Source organism: Rhineura floridana, chromosome 2 (genome assembly GCF_030035675.1).
Source record: "Rhineura floridana isolate rRhiFlo1 chromosome 2, rRhiFlo1.hap2, whole genome shotgun sequence".
NCBI lineage: Eukaryota > Metazoa > Chordata > Lepidosauria > Squamata > Rhineuridae > Rhineura > Rhineura floridana.
Window position 1 is genome coordinate 123,016,118 of NC_084481.1, and position 20,522 is coordinate 123,036,639.

The 20,522-nt window shown below is 43.2% G+C and overlaps 1 protein-coding gene across 2 annotated transcripts; it reads left to right on the top strand.

The window, feature by feature from the left end:
- Window positions 1–353: 353 nt before the first annotated feature.
- LOC133378297 (uncharacterized) lies at window positions 354–4,097 on the top strand. Of its 2 annotated transcripts, none has more exons than XM_061613117.1 (2): window positions 354–488; window positions 1,545–4,097. In XM_061613117.1, exon 2 carries the CDS (start codon window positions 1,972–1,974, stop codon window positions 3,739–3,741), a length of 1,770 nt encoding a protein of 589 aa, XP_061469101.1. In that variant the 5' UTR covers window positions 354–488; window positions 1,545–1,971; the 3' UTR covers window positions 3,742–4,097. The 2 variants fall into 2 exon arrangements, with proteins under 2 accessions (XP_061469101.1, XP_061469100.1); XM_061613116.1 differs by having other exon boundaries at window positions 1,568–4,097.
- The last annotated feature ends 16,425 nt before the right edge of the window (window positions 4,098–20,522 follow it).

Here is a 20,522-nt window from a genome sequence, read left to right on the forward strand (position 1 = left end):
TGCCTCCCTTATGAAAAAGTACGGGAGTTTTTCCGCTTATCAGCTTCATTCGCAATTAAAAATGTTGTTCCCAGCTTACCAGACCAAAGGTCAAGGATAGAGGAAGTTTGGAGGGAGAACAGAGAAGTGGACCAGAATAGACAGATGCTGAGAAATCAAACAATGATGTATTTCTGATTAGCTATGCATTTCTAATGATATGTATGTGACGCATCTATAGCCTATAAATATGATGAATGTCAGCAATTCTGGAGAGTCACTTAAGGGTGGCCCTCCCTTTGCAAAGGCTCAATAAAGGCAAACATTTGCGGTACTCTGGTCTCGTCTCTATTCCTTATTGGCATCTTGGGGAATATAGAGTTCCTATCAGTCTGGCCTCCATTCAGGCTTGACTCCTTTTGTAACAAAATTGGCGAGCCAGCCAGGAGTCAAACCTAGAACCTTCTGATTGCCAGCGCAAGCGGATCAAGCAGAGCACCAGAAGACAGGTGAGGATAAATCAAACCTTGGAGGGGAGTGCTGAGTGTGTGGGTGTGACTGAGACGAGGCGTATCCACAGTGGTAATTACCTCGAAGCGAGAGTGGAGTTCTAGTACCGCGTTTCCTTTCTCCCGCGAGGGAAAAGGCCGGGAAACGAACGAAGCTAAAGCCGTGACTGTTGTTGTGCCCTATATAGACCTCTTTAGAGCCCCCGGGATGGGAGGAGCAGGTTCCAAGGCCAGGAACAAGAGGCTAGGGAAGAGTCGACAACAGGACACCCCACTACAGCTTGTCCTCAACAGGTTTGACATCATACAGGCAGAGACTCAATATCCACTAGAAAGAGACAAGGGGGAAGTGTCCTAGGAGATTTGTTAGTCAGACAAATAATGGCACCAGGACTTTATGTTGAAACAGCACGGGCAGCAGCGCAGTGTACCATATGTGCTGCCACCAATCAAAAGGGGCCAACTGCACCCGCGCCAATGGGAGGCCGCCCTTGGGCATATTACCCATTTCAGAGACTTCAGATTGACTTTTCAGAGCTTCCTAGGAAGAATGGATACAAGTACCTCCTTGTAATAGTAGATCAGCTGTCTGGATGGATAGAGGCCTACCCCACAAGGCAAGCTACTGCAGCAGTAGTGGCTAAAATACTGATGAAAGAATTTTCCCCCCGATATTCCCTACCTGAGACAATAGACTCTGACAGAGGGACACACTTTGTTTCGGAAGTGGTTCAACAACTCCAAAGGCCCCTCGGATTCCAATGGCGCCTTCATACGGCATGGAGGCCGCAATCAGCTGGGCAAGTAGAGAGGGCTAACAGATCTTTGAAAGCCACGCTAACCAAGCTTTGCCAAGAGACTGGACAAAATTGGGTAAATGCCCTACCTATGGCATTGACAATCTTTCGTTGCACTCCCAGAGGACAGACCAAGTTGACCCCATTTGAAGTTTTATTTGGGAGACCGCCAGTACTGGCAGCTCTCAAGACCCAGCCTCTTGAAATAAACCAAATAGTGGGAGATGCTGTGATCAAAGAATATGTTATTGCCCTGCAGTCTGTTCTTTCTAAACTCTATAGATATTCCCAAGAGTTCCAGAGATTGCCACTGGACGCCGCCATTCATCCCTTCAAACCAGGAGATTGGGTCCGGATCAGGATGTGGAAGAAGGAAACGCTCCAGCCCGAGTGGAGCCAACCGGTCCAGGTGCTGTTGACCACGGACGCAGCACTAAAGATTGACGGCAAGGCCAAGTGGATCCACCATACCAGAGTCAAGAAAGCAGCCGCACCTATCGAGGTGCAGGAGCCAGAGACGGGAATAGCCAAGGATTCCCCAACAGGTGAGGGGCGGAAGAAGACCCCTGAAGAAAAGTGGCTTTCACAGACAGCTCCGGGTCTGGGCCTGAAGTTACGTCTCCGCAGAACGCCCCAAACTTAGCTATTGATCCTGCTGCTCAGAATATAGTTAATCCATACTACATATGCATTGCCATTATTATAGCATGTATGCTTTTTATTATGTTGCTTTATCTTGCATTTTACTTCCGGCATGGGCGCATCCCTTGACCGGGAATGGGTCTTTAACACAAACTAACACCTTCCTAAAGCTGGTACAGGAGGTGGTTAGCCAGTTCAAACTCACTAGCTGTTGGGTGTGCTCCCCCTTGCAGGTGCAGCACGGCCAAATTCCACTATATCCTCTTCCGCTTAATATACTGGAGTTGGCTGTGGATCGCCCAGCACACAACCAGACTTGGCCACGAGGGGACCAAGTGCAGGTCAAGAGAAGGAAAGGCTTATGGTGTTGGGAAAACCACGATGGCACAGGGCCCCTGTTGGGATATTCTTCTTGTTTTTACACACATAAGAGAGGCCCATGGCAAAAGTGGCCAGGGGGAATCCCTTGCCTTAATTTGCACTATAATAGTACCCACATCAATAAGACCAGATGTAATTGCACACCACAAAGCATGAGGTACACGTTTCAGAGAAACCCCCCTTGTCATTGTGGCCACACAGGGCTTAATGACTATTGGCAATGGTATGGGTTAACCTTATGTCGCGCAAATGGCTGGACTACCAACATACCAGACCAAACCACTATGCTTAGGTGGTACAAAGGGGATCAACCCCAAGCTTGGTCTGAGGTGTATATAGCCTCTGACTCTTGGTACGCCAGAACTCGGATGGGAAAGGGGATAGAAACCTGCGCCCCTACAGCCCCAGGAGTAACTAGATGCAATGCTAGTGGCCCTATATATACTGAGCCATTATTCATGAGCTGGTACTTTGCCCCACAACATGGTTTTCAATCTCATTTGAATGGAACTATGCAAGCCCATCATTCACAGATATGGCCCTTGGGTAAATGCGCGCTTAGACATCATTGGTTTGTTTGTGGAACCACTGCGTATACATGCTTGCCCCCCGACTGGAGAGGAAGCTGTTACGTGGCGTACTTAATACCTAATATCAACGTTAAACCCAAAGGGCAACACATTTTCAGGCCCTTATACACCAATACCAGAGACAAAAGGCATGCTTTACATGCTGGAAATCATAATTGGGGAAGTAAAGTCTGGACCCCCCAAGACTTGATTGATGGGTACAAACCATTGACGTGGAGCTCTATTGGAATTGTTGGAGCTAGGTCTATGACAAATGGCCTGTTAAGGTTACAAGCTGTAGTTGAAGTGGTTACTAATGCCACCGGTGAAGCAATACGCACCTTAACACAAGAAACTGAGCAAATACGTAAAAGGTTGATTATCCACCAGCAGGGCCTCGACCTGCTCCTTGCTAGCTCAGGTGGGCTCTGCGCCACCTTAAACACGAGCGGTGAGTGTTGTGTTGAAATTGGAGATGAATCACAGGTAATTAATCAATTGGTAGACCATGCAGAAATAACGGCGTATGTGGGTGACCAGCAATGGAAGGGCCTAAGCTGGGATTGGCTTACCAGCTGGCTGCCAAACTGGGCCTGGCTGAAGCATCTCTTTGTTATTGGCTGCATTATATTCCTTATTCTTATGTGCTTACCATGTATCATATCCTGTGTATCTGGCATGCTTATTCGGGTCCTGAAAAGAAAGGCCCAGCTAATGATGTATCAGCAACTAGCCTTACATGAAATGCAGGGGGATTATACTGAAATGGCACCATCTCATGAAGAGGTATGGAACGACACTGTTTATGCTCCCCAGTCAGTTATTACTGAAGAAGGAAACATTTATGCCACCACTGATAATTAAGAAGATACTTTCTTATTTTAGAAATTAAGAAAGTATCTGAGGGGCAAATGTTGTAATGAGTTAAAATTAAAAATGTTATAGTGGAATAAAATCAAATAATGTTAAATGAAACATATGCTTGCCTCCCTTATGAAAAAGTACAGGAGTTTTTCCGCTTATCAGCTTCATTCGCAATTAAAAATGTTGTTCCCAGCTTACCAGACCAAAGGTCAAGGATAGAGGAAGTTTGGAGGGAGAACAGAGAAGTGGACCAGAATAGACAGATGCTGAGAAATCAAACAATGATGTATTTCTGATTAGCTATGCATTTCTAATGATATGTATGTGACGCATCTATAGCCTATAAATATGATGAATGTCAGCAATTCTGGAGAGTCACTTAAGGGTGGCCCTCCCTTTGCAAAGGCTCAATAAAGGCAAACATTTGCGGTACTCTGGTCTCGTCTCTATTCCTTATTGGCATCTTGGGGAATATAGAGTTCCTATCAGTCTGGCCTCCATTCAGGCTTGACTCCTTTTGTAACAATGGCAACTATCTTGGAATTATAGAATTGTTAGGAAAATTTGATCCAGTAATTCAAGGACATCTTCGACAAATTTCTAGAAAAGAGATAAATAAACATTACTTTGGCAAATGTATTCAAAATGAACTCATCAGCATCATGGGAGATGCAGTTAAAAAAAACATCATTGATCGAATAAAAGCGGCAAAGTATTTTGCTGTAATTCTTGACTGCACTCCAGACATCAGTCACCAGGAAAAAATGTCCCTGATAATTAGATACATTTCCGATGGAAAGTCACCTAATGCACTAGCCGGTATACACGAATAATTTATCAAGTTTGTAAATGTGAAGAGCAGCACTGGAGAAAATATATATAATGTGCTTAAACACGAACTTGAATCATTAGGCTTAGAGATAAATAATATCCGAGGACAAGGATATGACAATGGTTCGAACATGAGGGGAAAAGTATCAGGGGTTCAAGCTTGAATCTTGCAGGAAAATCCAAGAGCATTTTTTACACCATGTGCTTGTTATAATTACAGTCTAGTCCTGGGAGATATTGCCAAAACATGTTCTGATGTATTGACCTTCTTTGGAACTCTTCAGCGGCTTTATGTGTTATTTTCAGCATCAACAAAATGATGGGCAGTCCTTCAAAAACATGTAACGCTCTTTACTGTGAAGCCTCTTTGCGATACAAGGTGGGAGTGTCGTATCCAAAGTGTAAAGGCTGTGAGGTACGTTGGTGATTTCTACGATGCACTTCAGAAGATGCCCTGGCCAAAATCACTAGCAAATCAAACGAAAGATTACAAGTTCCTCGTATCATTGATTTTTTGGTATGATTTACTGTTTCAAGCTAAATTTGTTAGTAAAGAGCTTCAAAGTGATACAGCAGATCTTTCCGTGGCTCTTTCTTCATTTGAAAAGATATTATTTTGGCTGACTAAGTATAGAGAAACTGGCTTTGAGAAAGTCTTGGTAGGTGCAAACGAACTTGCAGATGAATTGGAGATAACTCCTGAATTTCTAACTAGACGGTTATGAAAGAGAAAAAAACATTTTAATTATGAAGATGTTGATGAACCCATCATTAACCTAAAGGAAGGTTACAAAGTACAATGTTTCAACCAAGTTTTGGACAAGGCTAAACGGTCTCTAGAATCACGGTTCGAGTAACTGAAAAATCATGCTAAACTATTTGACTTCTCAGGAAAATTTCAAAAAATTGAAAAAGGAGAATTACAAAAACAAGCTGAAGATTTGGAAATTGCACTGACAGATCACAAGCTCATTCAGGGGGACGAATCTATTAATTCCATGCAGGTAGCAGATATAGATGGTAGAATGCTGGTTGAAGAAATGGAAGCACTTAAGCCTATTCTTTGTTTTTCTTACTTTGGAAAGCCTCTCAAAATTTTAGAATTTCTTGCTGAAAATGAGAGAGCTACTGCGTTCCTGAATTTATTTATTGCTCTCCGAATACATCTAACAATACCAGTCACGGTTGCCTCAGGGGAACGGAATTTTTCTAGGTTGAAATTAATAAAAACCTAGTTGAGGTCGACAATGCTGCAAGAAAGGCTTAATAACTTGGCAATATTATCAGTTGAGAGTGAAGAAGCAAAATCTTTAAATTTTGATAAGATAATTGAAGATTTTGCTGATCAAAAAGTGTGAAAAATGTAATTAGCTTTGGTTTGTTTTAATCTTTTAAATAAAGAATACATTTTAAGAAAAGTTGAATAAAAGTACATTTTAAAAAATGATAAAAATGGACCATCTTAATTTTTCATTTAAACTCACATTATTATACACTATCCTTTTTCTGTCCAGCACAATCACTTTTAGGGCCCTGCCATAAGGTTCCCAATTGGGGCCCGCGTTTGCAAATGCTGGCCCTGCTTGGAGAATAGGGTGGAAAGCAGCTGGCAGGTGAAGTGTCTCCTCCTGCTGGGGATGGGGATGGAGAAGGTGCCCTGAGGGTCAAGCCACTGGCCTCTGCTTATGTGGGGGAGGGGGGACTGCCAGGGAGCAGCTAAGGTGAGTTGTGGACCCAGCCTGAATCCCAGTTGGAGACAGGCTTGCTCAAAGGGACCATGCCCACCTAGCATTGGGGCTGCTCTAGTCAAGCGGGGAAGCTTGCATTTTTGCATGCTCCCCTTCTCAAATGTTCACCCCCTGCCTGCTCTGGTTATTAATCAGCTAACAGTGAAAAATCCAACAGTGCTGCCTGGCAAGAAAAGCTTCATGACAAAAAACTTAAGTGCTGGCACAATAATAACATTCGTCTGTGCCAATTGCAGGACAAATGAAATGTGCATGAATGGTTGTCTATGGGTGTTCCCAGCTGACCCCAGCAAAAAGGAAAAAAAGGCAAGATATATTTTGCTAATGTTGGGGGAAGTTCAAGTGCCACCCCTTACCCTGTAAACAACTGTTGCTGCTGCTCAGCATGCGTGTGTGTGTGTGAGGTTCCTACCAGCCACTGATAATGGGGGCACTTCAGCTCCTCACCATTCTCCTTTGAACAGCTCCCCCTCCTATTGTTGAGATGACAAAAATGAAATCGACATGGTTTTTGTGAATTTCTCTTGCTTCTGGCTTTGAAACTCTAGTAGGATTGGCGGCAGAGACTAAAGGAACAAATATATTATCAATTTTGCCTGTTTCCTTCTTATCACAACAGTGTGTGGGCAAAACGTTGGGGCCAGGCTGCCCAGAATACCTATTTTCATTGAAAGAGTAAAATTGGAAAACTGCCTCACTTCACCTTTGCAGTTCTACTATGGTTTTATGGCAAAAAGATGGCGACATTGAGAAACCCTATGTCAATATCACCTCTTTCCCCCCCTTGAAACTTTAACAGCAAGCCCCACATGTTTTTACTGCTGGTGGAGGGGTAGCATTTTGGAACAAGGACTGGTGGTCAGATGGCCAATACTGGAAAGCAAGAGGGTTGCACACCATCACCAATCACATCATAACCAACCTCAGCTCCAAACTAGGCGAGATGGTAGGACTACATCAGTTCCCTGAAAGTTTTTCAAATGTCTATAAACAAGCACATTAAAAAAAAATACTGAGAAAACACCTGGGGAGGGGAAATGGACAGAGTTTGGGACTCCCATCATCTGAATTCTCAGAAATGTATTTAATTATTTGTAATACTTATATATCACAGGGTGGGTTGCACAACACAATGCAATATACAATAAATAATGTTAACACAACTTGAAAAAACATACACAACTCAATAAAAAATAATAAAACTTCAATCAGTATAAAATTACCTCTTACAAATGACTATTTATCTGAGAGTAAAATGGCATTGATTCCCTCCGATCACCAAAAGGCCTGGTGGAACAAATATAGTTTCAACAGGTTTGGACAGCTCCTTGGAAGTTTGGACTAAGATTCCATTGCCCCACAGACAAGGAGCCACCAGCCACCACTGCTTCTTTCTGATTATATTAGAAGCCCTTCTGGTATCGCTTGAAACGTGAAGACACATTTCTGTGCTATTTTTAGAAGATCTAGTTACTAGTTGTGTTAACATGGAGACGGATAGATTGTAGTCGACAGCAAAGGCTATAAGGTATGTTAATGTCACTGTTCAGACTACAGTTCTGCCCAAAAGCATGCTCTTCTATATCATGTGCTAGCATGCTGATAAGAATAGAACTAGAAACCTTCTACTATAGATGCATTTTGCTTGGCACAGCTATGTTTAAAAAAATGAGAAGGTAATGTGCTTTCATGTTGAGATAATTCTATGGAGGCAGTGCCATAATTCACAAGCAACAGCAGAAGCACATTCCCTAATCTCAGTCAGAATCAAGAGGCTGGCATTTCAATCAGCCCATCAAAGGGAGAAAAAACAAAGGCAAAGCAGTGACTTTATTGAAGCCTTTTCAGGAGAAGATACATGAAAGATACCAAAAGCAGTTTCTTATCTCCCTGTGAAGGTTCCATTTTGCATTCTAAAAACCTATATAAGACGGTTCCCTATTGGTATTGGATTTTGGAAATTAATAGGCCAGTACAACAAGGACATACAAAGGGCTATGCCTGGTACAGGAACTCTCTAATTTGTATATGTAAGCAATTCCCAAGTATGTTTTTAAGAAGGGGACAGAACACTTTAAAAAGAAGACTATAGTCCTTGATTGGGCAGGTAGGGCAAAGATGGAGTAGGGGAGAAAACAGTTTAACCCCCCCCCATCCACAAATGCTTGTTTGTTCATGCTGTCCCTGATACAGTTTCTGAAGATAGTTTGTACTTGGTTTCAATGTGCAAACTGCACAAAATATCCAAAGGCCTCTTAATTATTTTGAGATATTTTCATATACAGAGTCTTCCTGCATATGTCAGAAAACATGACAGAGTTTTGCAGTTTGTGTTAATCTTGATTAGCTTGGATGCACCTTGATATCTCTGTTGAATGACTGTTGGAAATAGAAAATCATATAGCATACAATATGCTGCCTCCTAACCTATGGTGAGATCAAGGGAAGCTCCAAGTTCCTCTGACAGAGGAAGCTCATCTGGATCCAAGCCTATAATTTGTAGCTTTCATTATCAAATAATCAGATCACTAGAAAGCTGTTAGTTTACTCATATAGCACATGATTATTAAGCTGGAGGAAAAGGAAGAAACTTTCAGATTTCAAGACGTTATGTTAGCTTACCGTCCAGCTATGTTTCACTCTGATTGCTCTTGCCAGCCACACAGTCTAGTTCCTATAAATGTGTGACCTGCCCTTTTCAGTCTAACCTCTCTTCCAGATTAACTCAGCAGTGAGGTGTTTTTGACATCATAGCCACTTCCATGGTGTCATAAATTATGAAGTCACTATCTCCAGATTGTTCACGAGAGGAGGAAATAATTGGTTCAAGCTAGCATTGACAAACAGATAAACCAGATGTGTTTGGGAAACTTGATTGCATGTAGAACCAGGAATAAGGAGATGGAAGATACAAGAACTTGGGCTTCATAAGGTTTGCAGCTTCAATGATAAGCAGTGTAATAAGACCATAAGAAAAGCCCTGCTATATCAAACCAAACTCTCATCTAGTCCAGCATTCTTTCGTCACAGGGACAACCAGATGCCTCTGGGAAGTCCGCAATCAAGACCTGAGAGCAACAGCACTCTCCCCACTTGTGACTCCTAGCAACTGGTATAGATGCATACTGACTCTGACAGTGGAGGTACGGCACACCCCATCATGGCTAGTAGCTACTCATAGCCTTATCCTCCACAAATTGGTCTAATCCTCTTTTAAAGACATCCAAGTTGGTGGGCTTCACTCCATCGTTTATCCAACTGCCACTCTCAGTGCAAGGATTAATAGCACACTATGAGATGATGGAGACCCAGACTCTGCCTGCTTCATTCCAATGTCTGGGTAGCCCGAACCTGAGTCTGAGCTGCCACTGGTGCCTCACAGCCACAGATGTGCCAGGAGATGCCAAGCTGAATTGCACCTCCTGGCTCTTTCCCTGTTCTTCAGACTGCTTCAGGGCTGCTTCCTGGATTGGCACGATTGTTTCTTTACTGGGTTTTTCTAGTGAATTCTGCCTTTTGGCAACATCCACTCATTGTTATTATTTGAAGGGAAGCACTCTAGTACTAGGGTCATATTTTTTAGAGAACTGAACGGATGTTTTGTCCCCATTTAATAATAGTGCTGTTGTCAGGCTGCTGCTCCTTTTTGGTTGCTAATGAGGTTTCTGTAGTACCAATGATGATTTTACCTTGTTTTCCCCCTGAGTTTAATTATACTACTGAATGCTTGGTGGGAAAAGAATGAATCTGTTTTGCACTCCCTGAGAGACTGAGACTTGCACAATTTCTTTCATTTTCTAAGTGATTCAGGCCATCTGCTTCCTTACTGCTCTGACAGCTTTCTTCCTTATTTTATTTTTAAACCTTCTTAAAATATCCCTCTTTTCTAGGAATGTTTTCCAAGTGGATTTCTATGGAAAATCTGCCTGCCTGTTAAACATTTGACTGTTCCATTTTCATTGTCATTCTGTCAATATTGTCAATGACTTGATTCAATAAAGTGCCCGGATGCGTTGTACATGTATGTTTTTGCTTGCACTGAAACATAGTTTTTGTAATCTTACAAGCTGTATAAAGAGTATTTGTATTTCACTCTTAAGAATGATTTGGTACAGTGGAGTTATATTTTACAAGAATGGAGATTCTTGTTGAATATAGTATTCTAGTACAGAATACTAGAAACTAGAGCGATATTCAAAGCAGCTATTCTTCCTAGGCCACATTCTTCTTCTGCTAGTGTGCTGCAGCACGGACAAGGCCTGGCCAAAGTTTAGCTCTTAAATCCCGTGATTGGAAAGAGCAGGATATCAAATTATTTTGTAAATGGGAAACATTCAATTGATTTGTTTTTTCTGTCTCAAGTGCCACACCCTTTAGACTTAAAATAGTCCATTTGCATCCATGGGAGGCGGTAATAGTTTTGTAGTTCTAATACATTTCTCATTCTTTATCTGCATGCCATTGGAAATATAGGTTCTATGTTGTTTTATACTCTTGATCCTGCTGCCACTCTGTCCACTCTTAATATTCTTAATTATTGGAGGACTGCAGCTCAGTTGTAGAGCACTTGCTTGGCATGCAAGACATCCCTGGTTCAGTCCCTGGCATCTCCAGGTAAGGTTGGAAAAGACACTGGTCTGAGGGCCCCAAAGAGCTGCAGGCTCTTGGGAATGGTGTGGGATATGGTATAGGAGGCTGCAGAAGGAGTGGGTTTAGTGGGAATAGTCTCCTTCCTCACATAAATGGAGGAGCAATTTAGGATGCAAGCCATTATGCTTGATAGTTGTCACTCTTCAGTTTTATGTTCCAGTCATTGTAACAAAATTGAGTGGTGAACATGCATTTCAGCATCTTGATTATTTTTACGACATTAGAAGGATCCATTAGGTTTATTAACTTCTATTCATTTTTTTTCAAATGCATCACAAATCTTTTCCAGTTTTGGTTTAATACTATTTCTAATTCATATTTTCCTTCCACCAAATGAAATATGTTCATTTCACCAAACTACATTTCTTTTTCTCTAAACGATAATTTCAATGCCTTTTTATGTTTGACTGTGTGTTAAAGTCATCTTCCTCTCATATTTTTTAATATGTGAAGTTTTCCAATAAGTATAACTATCTGGGAATCTTGCCCAACTTTCTTTTTAATCTTTCACTTATCCCCTAATCTAAAACCTCTCCAAGGAAAATACTCCTCTTGCCAGCAACAACTGGCTGGGATAAATGCGGAAATGGCTTGTGCCTCAGGACTTTATTATTTGTTCTAATTGCCATCAATTCTAGGGCTCTGCACAGCCCTCCTATTCGACCCATGGCCCTGATCAGTAGGCCCCAAGAAGGACCAATCTGCCCTGTCCCAAAGAGGGGATCATCCTGCCCTGGATGCATCCCCAAAACTATTCTGGGGATGGAACTAAGGGTTTTTTAGAATTAAAAATATGGTTGGAAGGGCCAGGACTGACTGAGAACAGACGGGTGCAACCAGCGCCATACAGGCTGAAATCATCTTACTTACCAATTGGTAAGCAGGAGGATTTCATCCTGCACAGTACTGATCACTGCTGCTTCGCAAGCAACTTCCTGCATGCAGGGAAGCTGCCCACAAACAAGCTGTGACCATCACTGCACAGGATGAATCTGGCCACTTACTGGCTGATAAGCAAGAGGATTCCATACCGTGGGGTGCTTATCCTTTGTGAGCAGCTTCCCCGCATGCAGAGAAGCCACTTGTGAAGGGGATTTGGATACCACATGGGGCTTAGGAAGGCCTGCTGGGGAGAAGGAGAGGTTGGGTGGGAAAGGCATCTACCTTCTCCTGCAAAGAGATGCCTCCTTTCCCCTGCTTCTCTTTCTTCCCACGCATGCCTGCCTCTCTTTTGTGCCTGCTGTCCCACCCTGATAGCCCCGGGTCACTCTGGGCTGCCCAACCTGACCCGTAGAGATCTGGGGCTATCTCAACCTGAATAGGCCTGATTTGGCTCCAGCCTCAGCCAAATCTGGTGCATAGCCCTAACCAATTCTGTAAATCAACAGATGGACAGCTGGGCATCTATTCCTAAACCAATTTTGGCTTGGTTTACTAAACAGTCATTATTTTTGGTAACTACTGAATTGCCCCACCCTCCAGTCATCTGGCATTTGATTAGAACTCCCAGGAAGAAAAGGAATCTGCTCTAATGCCACTGTACTGGGAGCCTGCAGAAGACAAAAACTGTGAGAATCTGACTGGCTGCTTCTGCCTTCTGAAAAGACTCAGCACCAAGTTAAAGATGACCTCTTTCCAAATTCCCTTCAGTTTGCTGAAAACTTGATGAGTCTTTGTGCAGAATGTCCAGAAGGAAGAGGCGGTCATCATTTGTGGATTCATGCCAAGGACTTCTTCAATAAATGGATCCCAAGGCTCCCCAAGGAATACCACTGTATATACCGTGTCCCATTTTTAATCAGTCACACTTCTTTTAAAAGTGAATCACCGGATGTGATTTCAGGTGATTGATAGGTGGGCAGCCCCACCTATCAAAATGGCCTTTGGGGGACACTCCTCATTCCTTGGGGTCATTTCCCACCCTGATATCACTGCTACACTGGGGGAGCAGATATTCTAGTGCAGCACTGTTCCTGTTGGAAGAAACAAATGAGTCACACTTTTCAAAAGTTCTACCATATTGAAAGAAGTTTAATGAACGACCACATTTTGAAAGAGGCCTAGAACCCAGAATATCACATTTTAAACAACTTACACATTTGAAATGAGAGGGATATAAACAAAGGCAACGGTAACAAATCTGATGGATTCCTAAATGCTCTGAGGGATTGTCCAGCTGACATGGCTGGTGCTCCTGTCAAGGCTCTCGTCACACTGTGGAATGGTGACATACATAGAGCCATTGACATGATTGCTCCTGAGTGCCCTCACCATTGCTGTGGAGCACATAGGTTACTTTGGTACTTTTGTGATCTGTGTGTGATAAAAGAAAAGGGTTGGTGGCTAAAGCACAGGTGGTGTAAATCCCTGACTGAACCTGACTGAATTCAGGTGAGGTTGCATTTCCATGCCTACCATGCGATAGTGGTAGCAGTGATGAAAGCTTCCTTCTCCACCACCATTGCATCCATAAGTAGCCATTGGGCAGAGTTTTTCTGTGTGGTGACTGTGCTTTTATCATATGGCCAAGATAACATTGCTGTGACACCCTTGGCAATCTATGGAAACAAATTTGTGAGGCAGGCTCAGATGATGCCGCAGTTAAAGCAAGTCCGGTGGAGGCATCCAGAACACGACCTGTTTCATTTGTAGTGGATCAGATTATTATTGCAGCCCAAGGATGTGGACAAGCTGCATAAAGAAGCAGGGCTATCAATTTGCCCCATGCCCATCTTAGCTTCTTAGAGCTAGCTATTGGGGATTAAGAGGTGGGTCCATGGACTGATTAATGCTTCATTGGAGGAGGGGAAGTACCATCCACATTGAAAGAGGTGTGGTGCATCCCCTCGTTAAGAGGACCTCACTAGGCCCAGAGGTATTGAACAACTATTGCCAAGTGGCTTATATTTGCTTTTGGGGCAAAGTGCTTGAGAGGGTGGTGGCGGCCCAATTTCAGGCATGTTTAGAGAAAACTCATTATCTGGATACATTTCAGTTGGTTTCAGGCCAGACCACCAGGGTCACCCTGGTTGATGACAGTTGTCGGGAGAGAGTCATTTGTTGGGTGTGTGACCCTGCTCATTCTCCTTGACCTTTCAGCAACTTTCATTATCACAGGACCAAGTATTCTTCTGGGGTGCCTCAGGGTGTGGGATGTGGGGGTACTGTACTTCAATGGCTCTGCTACTTCAAAGCTATTTCCAGAAAATAGTTATTGGGGAGCACTGTTTGGCACCATGAGAGTTGTCCTGTGGTCTCCCACAGGATTCCATCTTGTCCCTCATGCTATTTAACATCTCTCCAAACCATTGGACACTGACATCAGGAGATTTGGAGTGAGGTGTCACCAATTTGCAAATAACAGTCAGCTCTATATCTCTTTGTTCCATCTGAATAAAAAAAGGTAGTTGAGGTACTAGACCGGTGCTTGGAGCTGGTTATGAGCTGGATGTGGGTCAGTAAATTGAAGCTGAATCCTGGAAAGACACAGGTGTCATGTGTTCAGAGTTCTCAAGTATGGAAAATGGGACTGCACTCCCCTGGACAGAACAGGTCTGTAGCTTGGGGATACTCTTGGATCCAATATTATCACTGAAGGCCTAGGTGGCCTTAGAGGCTAGGAGTCCCTGTTTCCAGCTATGGTTGGTTCACCGGCTATGACCCCTTTTGGACAGATATGATTTGCCAACTGTACTGCACGCTAGATTATTGCAATGCACTTTATGTGAGGCTACCCTTCTGGATGACTCAGAAGCTTCAATTGATCTGAAATGCAGCAGCCAGATTAATGGCTGGAGTTCCATATAAAACTCACATAACCCTCATAACAGCTGCATTGGTTGCCAGTTCATATGCAAGTCCGATTCAAGGTGCTCACATTTGTGTTTAAAGCCCTAAATACCTGAAAGACTGCCTCCTTCCATATAAACCCTTTCGGGTGTTAAGAGTGGCAGAGGGGGCCCTCTTGGTAGTTGTACTGCCCTGTGAAGTTTTGGAGGTGGCAGCCTTGGAGAGGACATTCTATATGGCAGCCCCTAAGTTGTGGAATTCCCTCCCCACAGAGGTGTGTTTGGCATCTTCATTAAGTAGTTTTTGTGTATACTGAAGACACTGGTCTTTGACACCTGAGAGATAGATTTTAGGATCCACCCTATTCTTTGGATTGTAATCTGCTTTAACAGTTTTTAATATTATATTTTGAAATTGTTGTAACCCGCTTTGGACCTCATGGTGAAGGGTGGGCAAGAAATCTAAATAATAATAATGAAAGGTTATTGTGGGTGCTAAGTATTGCAAAAGGATTGTCCACTGTGTTGAATTTTCTACAGAAAGGTTAAATCTGTATTGAAAGGGGGGAAATGGGTTGGTGTGTGAATACCAACAGTATCATGTGGACACTGTGAAAAAGGTGCATGGATGAAGAACGTCAGTCCCACAACAAACACCTGTCTGGATTAGCACCCTGAGAAAATAAAGTCCAAAATGTATGAAAATAAATTCCAGTTAGGGATTTTGTTATCTGAATTCTGGTTTTGGGGAGGTGCATGGGGAGTATTGTCCTTTTTCATTCTAAATCTTCTGCTGCACACAATTTATGGTGTGGTCAAGCCTGTGGTGGAAGGCAACATCAAAGAGAGAAAAGATAAGAGACAATCCACTGGATGTCACCCTTAGCTGCGTTATTCTGTTTCTAGCACTGGCAATAAAACATTGATGTTTATATACAGTTTATGCCTTTTCATTGTTTATTATTTAAAGGTTTTTGATTTGCCCCTTACAATGTAAAGATAACTTTTTTTAAAGCTTTTAAAATCTTAACGTGTGTATGTCTTCCATCCTGAACTTACGGAGCTGCTTCCTCCAGCGTAAACAGGAGTTTGGGCCATTCTGACTAAAGGTGTTTCTAGATGTCAGCTTTCTGATTGCTTTTGCAGGTGACTGGCATGTTGAGGTGCCAGCAGGCAGGTGTATACCAAACACCCATAAGCTGCACCCCCTGCCTATGGTGTATCAGTAGTTCAGAGACTGCTGCTCAATACACACTACTCCTCTTCCTCTTCTCCCTCTCTCCCCCAGTATAGGGTTCATCCTTTCAGAATGCAGGGCCATGTGGGATGATGCGCAAGGTGGCCTTGGAGAGCTCGTAGGAGAGCCTGTGTTGCCACAACTTGGCTGTGGCAGCAACAAAAAGGTAAAAGCTTAAACACAACTGGCAGGGACACCCAACCCAGATTTCTTTCTTGTGGCAGCAGCAGGGGTGGTGCTCAACAGGAGCAGGTGAGAGATCCAGCAACTGAGCCAACAGGCTCGCCTTTGCTCACAGAAGGGCTGGCAATACTCATGCTTTCTTCTCCTTTTCACATTAAATTGCAAAGGGGCTAGGAGGCAATGCTCTCCTAGCAGTGCCTCTGGTTGCTGCAGCCTGTACTCAGACTATGAGGAGAGAGGCCCATCATGAAATCAAAAAACCCCAGCGTTTGATTTCCCGTGTCCCCAGTTTTTGCCAAATTCTGCCTGAATAATGAAGGATCATGATCCTATTATGTTATACATCTGTGTAGCTACTGTTCAGGCCTGCAAACTGTGTTCCATGAACACACATAGTGTTGGGTGGGTAGTAGGTTCTGCCCCTTTCTGTCCTTGACCTACACATATTCATTAGATCAGGTGTAGGGAACATTTGGGCCTCCAGATGTTGCAGAACTACTCCAGTCATCCCTGGCCACTGGCCATGCTTGCTGGGGCTAATGGGAGTTGTAGTTCCGCAACATCTGGAGAGCCAAATGTTCTCCACACCTGCATTAGATTTTCAGGAAACCTCTGAATGTACATTTGTATGCCAATATGCTACCGGGCACAGATCAAAGTTTTGCTTCTAGCCTGGAAGGCCTACAAGACTTGGGACCAGGTTACCTAAGAGATCTCCTTGGTCCATATATCCTGGTTCAGCAACTGCACTCCTCAGATAGGGCACTGCTGAGAGTACCACATGCTCCAAAAGTGTGCTTAGTTTGTACTAGGAACTGGGCTTGTTGTAGCTCCAGCTCTCTGGAATCAATTACCAGATGAAATTAGACAAGCGCCTAGCATCATGATGTTTAGGCACCTACTGAAGGCATTGTTGTTTAAGAAGGCTTTCCCTGAGGAGTGACCTAGTCATTTATGAAAAATGAATTGTATATCTGTAGGAATGGTTTTTTTAGACTTTGTAGGAATTGATTTATTGTTTCAGACTTTGTAGAATATTTTTTAGAACTTGTTCTTTTTGTATTTTATTTCATTTTTATCATGTTGTACACCACTTTGATGGCTTCAGGATGTGAAAAGTGGTTTATACATTTGTTAAATAAATAAATACAACTATGTGCAAGAGTGCTTTGTCCACATGCATGGTCAGGAACCCTGCCTTTTCAGCAGACATGGAGGCTCTCTGCAGATATTCTAATAAACCCGATGCTCTTCCATCTGTCCTGCCATTTCTGCCCTGTCTCTATACAAAGGCTAAGGGAGGTAACAAGACTTTAAGGAGTGTGTGTGTGACAATACAAACAGAATACCAACCCAGAATACCAAACAAAACATACAGTATATTTCAGATATTAAGATGGCACTCTGTTCTTACTCAGCCTAACTATTCAATGTCAATTTAAATGGGAAAGTAGATGCTCTGTTTGTCCTACAGATGTCCTAAGTCCGTTGATTCCTCATGCTAAGTGCTTGGACTACATTTTATAATTTGGGTGTATCATAAGCAATATTCTAATGTTTGGTTATTATCTCAGAGCTCAGAGCAAGTGCTGCATTAGATGATGCCTGAAGAAGCTGTATTTTTGACAATTACTCAGTTATCCTACTGAACCCACAGGATTGCTGAAGAGCCATCAGACTTTTTTGGATGGTCCTTGGCTGCACCCTTTCCGCAATACCTTGCATGGAGTGGCCAAAATGAGAGCATTCCTTCACATCACTCATCCTTCTTTCCATCACACAGACCATTTACTCAAGTGGCATGTTAACATGATGAGTTTTGACCCCAAGTAAATATTCTCTGGAAAGTCATTTTAGTTGATGCCAATGAACCAAACTGCTCATTAATTGGAGCAATGTCCCGTAATGCTCCATTTGAAGAAGCAATTCAAAATCCATCATATGTAGGCTTTGTTTGCCTTCATTCTATTAAGCTGTCATGGGATGCTTTTGGTTTTGTGGCATTTCATTTTGCAAAGCTCTTCAGGGTCAAAAACCCAGGTGCACACAGCTGTCCTTTATAATTGCATTTTCAATGTCACACATTAGGCATTTTTCATCTTTTTTCTTTTTGGCTCAACACTTTAACAATACCAGCATTTTAATAGCCCCGAGAGAGCTCTGAAATTAACATTCCTTTAAGGTGAATTAGAAAGTTCACTTTTCTGGTGCGCAGATTTCTGATAACTTCCATGCCGACTAGGTGGAGGATGAAATTCAGATACTCTTGAACCCTTTCAGCCCTTTAGTCCTGTATTAAGCACCAAGCACTATGGCCACAGGATGAGTGACTAACTGTTGTTGTGAACTATCAAAACAGAATGGAAAGATGGCTGCTGTTGGGATGCACCTTCATAACCACACTCAGTGCAATTCTGTGCATGTTTATTCAGAAGAAAGTCTGTATCCAATGGAGTTTACTCCCAGGTAAGTGTGGATAGCAGCAACAGAAATGGTGCCATCCAGATGTTGTTGGACTCCAGCTGCCATCAGCCCCTGCCAGCATGGCCAATGGCCAGGATGATGGGAGTTATGGACCAACATCTGAAGGGTGTGCCACAGTTCCACCCTACCTCAGCCTGTCACTTCAAGATCACCCAGTTCCTCTGGTTCTCCATCCTGTCCAGCACATCTCCCCTTCAATACACAAGTTGAGGAAAGGTTCTGCCTGGCAGAGAGGTGGAGAAATCCGGCAGTAATTGCCAGCCCAGCTCCCAATGCATTATGATAATAGCACCTTTCTTGACTTCTATTGGCTAGACAGAGTCAATCAGAGCCCACCTAGATCAAGAGCCCTTGAAAGATGAACTGTTGGCAACATAACATTGTCCCTTTCTGACCATCTCAGATGTTCCCAGAAGGAGACCAGATGGCAGCTTTTAAGTAGCTATACTGGGACAGAGAGAATTGAAACATTTCTTTACTGTCTTTTGTGCACCTTTTCCTTGATGCCTGCTTAAACTTTCTTTCAATAAACTTAAAATGAGCTGCTGTGGGTTCTTGTGTGCATTTGTACCAGACTCAGAGAAAAATTTTCCCCTCTTAGGCCTAGACCATTTGGTTTCATTCTATGTGAGTGTATCAGTGGGATTTGGCCAAGGAAAGCAAGTCCCTCTGCTCCCCCAGGGAATGACACGGAAGGGTTAGATTTATCGCCATAACTAAAGTTCAGCGTTTGTAGACTTGAGAAATGTCCTCACTCCAAAGCTAGAGGGCAAGGAGGGCTGATGACAGGCAGCAAATTTGACTTTGGAGAGACTGCAGCTTATGGCCTCTCTGTCCCAGCCGACACCTCAATGACAACCCCTATTGTATAGGGAGGCAGCTCCCATCTGACCCCACTTCTTACAAGCTAACTCCATTTTGGGGACAAACACAGCCTGTTTGTGGCTTCCCTCACTTTGGCCAAAATCCAAATCTTTATGATTTAACCATATTCCTCCTCATTTCCTCAGTTTGGCACATCATTGGCTTGCTCTCTTCTTCTGTCTCTTGTGGTGCACAGGAGGAGTCCAACCGCTGGTGATGAGGGATGTCTCTGAACGTTTTAAGCCTGAAGAAGACCTAACCACTGGAAGAACCCTAACTTCTTAAAATGGTCTATACATCTGATTTGCGTGACCTGTTAAAGCACAAGGGGACATCCTGGATTTTGCTGACTTCCTGCTGCATGTCTACGTACTGTGCAAATTTTGTGCCTCTGTTGCAAAAACTCTTGCTAGTTCGTGTACCTGGTGGGACTGCCAATTTTCCCAACAAGACGAGACAGAGGAACGCACGAGGGTTCAACACAGATTTATTAAGCTTTGCAAAGCTGAGACACACTCACAAGCCCAGCTCCAAAAGTGAGCTGCCTGCCTTTCTCTAAGTTAGGTCTCTTTTTATACCTTATCTTTCTTTGTTCTTCTGGAGGGTCACAAACTCATGGAAAGTTACAGAGTTAGGGAAACATGCACACAGGAAACAGAGCTTATCACTAGACCTTCACCGTTTGGCCATTCGTCATCGGTAAGACATAAGCAAGATAAGTCTGGCAGCGTCAGTACATCCCCTCCTCCCATCAGCACATTCCTACGCCAGATAAGCATGGAGACATCCTTCACATTTCCTCTGTAGACCCCCTCCTCCCTGTCAGTCCATGGGGCCTGGGTAAAGACTTTAACTCAGCAAACATCCTTGGTTCGGTAAGCAAACATTGCCTATAACTTTGATCAGCAAATACTAACACAGTAACCCCTCACATGAGTACATTCAGGATTTCACAACACCTCCACTGCACCAATTCAGCTTTGGGCCCATCAGCAC

Excerpts from the sequence above, each read along its gene's own strand:
- LOC133378297 (XM_061613117.1), top strand. The coding sequence starts at position 1,972 with ATGCATTGCCATTATTATAGCATGTATGCTTTTTATTATGTTGCTTTA.